Here is a 4,155-nt window from a genome sequence, read left to right as displayed (position 1 = left end):
ACCTGCCTCCCTCAATGTGTATGAAAAGACAATTTATGTTCCTTTCGTTGCTCGTTCCTGGTTCTAAAAACCTTAAGGGCAACTTGGATGTGTAGATGCAACCGTTGATAGAGGAGTTGAAATAGTTATGGGAAGTTGGCGCGCATACGTATGAATTTTCCATGAAACATAATTTCAATCAGCAAGCAGCCATCCTATGGACCATTAGTGACTTCCCGGCTTATGGTATGTTGTCCGGTTAGGCCACATCTGGTAAGAAAGCTTGTCCATATTGCATGGAGAAAAGCAAAGAATTTTGGCTTGAACATGGTTGTAAGGTCTTTTGGTTTAATTGCCACCGCCAGTTCCTTTCGACAAATCACCATTTTCGGAATAGTAGAACTGCATTCTGTAGAATCAAAGTCGAAAGGGTACACCTCCACACATTATGTCAGGAGAGGAGCTGTGGGAATGTGTGAAAGACCTTCCGAAGGCTATAGATGGGCCCGAGTCACTTCAACGCCTCAAAAAAGAAAAGAAGGGGTGGTACAAGCAAAGCATACTGTGGGAGCTTCCATATTGGAAGCATCTTCTTATTCGTCACAACTTAGATGTCATGCATATTGAAAAGAACTTCTTTGATCAGTTAATTCACACTGTAATGGATGTGAAAAAGTATACGTACATGCCATCCGCTCGAAATGACATTGCCAAATATTGTAAACGGCCACAGCTTCATCTTCAGGAGGAAGATAGAGGAAAAGAGTTCATGCCAAGGGCTCCATTCGCTCTTGACAAGGCTCAGAGAAAAGTTTTGTGTGAGTGGGTTAAACAGCTGCAATTTCCCAATGGCTACGCCTCCAATTTGAGCAGATGCGTAGATATGCAAGCATGTAAGCTACACGGAATGAAAAGCCATGACTGTCACGTGTTCATGGAGAGGTTGTTGCCTACTGCTCTCTGAGGGAATTGCTCCCTTGCCATATTTGGAATGCAATAACAGAGATCAGCCAATTCTTTCGCGATTTGTGTTGCTATATAACATCAGTTAGCGACATGGAGCGATTGGAGAAAAACATAGCTGAGATCCTATGCAAGCTTGAAAAGGTCTTCCCCCCTGCATTTTTTAACTCCATGGAGCATTTACCTATTCATTTTCCAAATGAGGTGAAGTTATGTGGTCCTGTTCAATATAGATGGATGTATCCGTTCGAAAGGTAAATCAAAGACCCATGCACATCCTATTTCTTACATCAGATTCAATGTCATGTCGTGTTTATACATTTACATAACTATGATTGCAGGTTCCTCAATCATTTGAAACGAAAAATTGGAAACAAGGCTCGAGTTAAAGGATCCATTTGCAATGCTTATCTCATCGAAGAGATAGAAAACTTCTGCAGTAACTGTGTTTATACATTTACATAACTATGATTGCAGGTTCCTCAATCATTTGAAACAAAAAATTTGAAACAAGGCTCGAGTTGAAGGATCCATTTGCAATGCTTATCTCACCGAAGAGATAACAAACTTCTGCAGTAACTACTTTCAGGCGACGGTTGACACTGAAACACGAGATCTCGGTCAAAATGTGAATGCCGACGTGGACTCCACAGTGGACAACGTTGAAATTCCAGAGTTGTTCAAGGAGGATAGCGGTCGTGTGTCAAATGAGGGCAAAACTCGGTTTTTAGATGAAAAAGAACTCGAGGGAGCTCATTTGTTCGTGTTATGGAACACTGGCATTCTTGGTGAATACGAAAGGTATAATATGTTTAGGAATGCAGTGTGTTCAAAGCTATGAACAACTAAAATGATTACAATGTTGATTTACATTATTTTTGGCCTCATAGGAAGTTCGAGGACTACATTCTTAGTACTCAACCTTATCTGCGTAGAGAAGAAGTAATGGAGAAATGCGAAGCTGAATTCTCTGATTGGTTTCATCGCAAGGTGATATAAACTGTCGAAAAGTGACATAATTATGATTTAATATTCCTTGCTATTTAATTTACTCAATTAGGGAAGTGTGACAGTTATATTCAAAACATTGATAGGTTGTTGAGAAGGAACCAAATTCGGATGTGTTGCGAGCGATCTGAATGCGCCCTTTCAAGCGTGTTCGAACTTGGAAGCAAAATTTGTCGGTGTCTTTAATTTCCATACATATGCCTATGGTAAGCACAAATCTACAATGAATTATGGCGTGTGTGTATCAAGTGAGGATGGTGGAGAGTACTTCGGCATTTTAGACGACATTATTGAACTGGTCTACACTGGTCCCGAAAAAGAGTACAAGACTATTTTGTTTAAGTGTAGTTGGATGGATTGTGGGAGGGGAATGAACATACATGAACAATACAAGCTTGTCGAAGTAAATCATACTAAGAAATACCCCAAGTATGATCCATTTGTCTTATCTTACCAAGTGACTCAAGTGTACTACGCATCATACCCTAGCCTGAAACGGGATCGAATAAAATGGTGGGCTGTGTTTAAAACACAAGCAAGGTCTGTGGTTGATGTTATGATGGACTTAGAGTTTTTGCAGGCACCATCCCCACAAGTACATGAAACGCTTTGCCCACCGAATGACATTCCGGACTATACCATAGATGATGATGAGGAAGATGATGATAATGGCTTTGTTATCTCAAGTGATGAAGATGATGAATCTAGTATTGACTCTAGTGATAGTGATGAGGATGAAGACATCGATGTATTGTTAGATGATAGTAGTGATGATTCCAGTAGTGATAGTAGTGATGACAATAATGAATAGGAGGATATGTTACTATCTTTCATTTAATTTGCTTGTTATTGTAAAAAAGACAATTGACTTGGTCTTATAATAAATCAGTACTTTTACGCTGAAATGTTATTACGTTGTACTACACTCGTAATTTATAACATGCTGTCATGTTATTAACAACTATTTCAAGTGATCATGGCGGGCGGTAAAGATAAAGGTAAACGGACAATGGAGATCGACTCCTTCGATGAGGACATGGCGGACGCGGATGCACAGGATTTGGGTACTACTCAGGAGCCCACTTCCAACTCATCACGAGATCAGACACAGGAGCATTCACAGTTGTCGGTATTAGACCCTATTGTGCTCTGGTACGTACGAATAGTCAACGAATTGGTTTTATATTCTCAATTTTGAGAAATTAACCTATTTATTACTTCCAACAAGTTTTATAATAATTTTTGTTGATGATCATCTAACTTTGTGGTTTTGTCTTTAAATGTAGGTTTGACGACAACAAGGTGAGGAATGCGATCTCCGGAACGCTAACCGGGTATTATCGACAACCTTGGAGGAACTACGGTGAGGTGGACCAAGAAACGAAGCAAAACTAGTAGAACTTATACAGCGTAAGCTATTTTGAACTTAATCATATATATGTATTATGAAAAGTATGAGATTAAGTTGAGTATATGACTTCTGAAGTTTATCATTTGCAAAAAGAATTCACATGGGCACCTCAATTGACCAAGGATGTGAACCAAACTTTTGAAAACAAGTTTGCTACTCGGCTACGTGATATGTTCTACACAGTAATGCACAAGATGAGAGGCTCCAAGCCAGGCTGGCTTAGTGAGGTCGTCCATAAGAAAATGCTGGATATTGTTGCCAATGATCTAACCTACAAGAAGAGGTCGGCCCAGAACAAGAAGAACAGGAGGGGCGGTTTAATGGAAAATGCGGTTGAAGCTACTCACTATCAGGGTTTGATGTGAGTTGTACAACATGCTAAACGGATGGTAAGTTTGTTGAATAGGCAAGTAAAATAGAAGATAATTGTGTATTACTTTGCAAAAGGTGCTCTAACATCTAAAGTTTATCATTTTTTGCATGTATAATCAAAGGCGGCGAAGAATAAAGGCCAGCTCCCAACAACACATGAGCTTTTTCTGAAGACGCACTTCAAGGAAGTGCCTGGGAAAGGCACAACACCAGCCAACACCAGAGCACAGCATATTGCGGTAATAACTTCAATAACACTTAGGATTTGAACTTATTTGATTCACCTCATGAATTACTTTCCAAATGGTTCCCAAAACTTAGGGAGTTGTTTTGTTTTTGTGAATTCAAGGCATGTCCACCTAAAAATACCTATAAAATGCATGTTACGAGAAAGAAATGCTTCATTTGGTTAGAAATGAAGA

The 4,155-nt window shown here is 39.5% G+C and overlaps 1 protein-coding gene across 1 annotated transcript; it reads left to right on the top strand.

Annotated features, from left to right (window-relative positions):
* Positions 1-1,035: 1,035 nt before the first annotated feature.
* Positions 1,036-2,761, top strand: LOC110696148. Its single transcript, XM_021873439.1, has 5 exons — positions 1,036-1,196; positions 1,284-1,389; positions 1,457-1,743; positions 1,833-1,932; positions 2,531-2,761. Exons 1-5 carry the CDS (start codon positions 1,036-1,038, stop codon positions 2,759-2,761), a joined length of 885 nt encoding a protein of 294 aa, XP_021729131.1.
* Positions 2,762-4,155: the final 1,394 nt, after the last annotated feature.

Source organism: Chenopodium quinoa, unplaced genomic scaffold (assembly GCF_001683475.1).
Source record: "Chenopodium quinoa cultivar QQ74 unplaced genomic scaffold, ASM168347v1, whole genome shotgun sequence".
NCBI lineage: Eukaryota > Viridiplantae > Streptophyta > Magnoliopsida > Caryophyllales > Amaranthaceae > Chenopodium > Chenopodium quinoa.
Note: the sequence above shows the minus strand (reverse complement) of the source record. Positions and strands in the feature narration are given on the sequence as shown.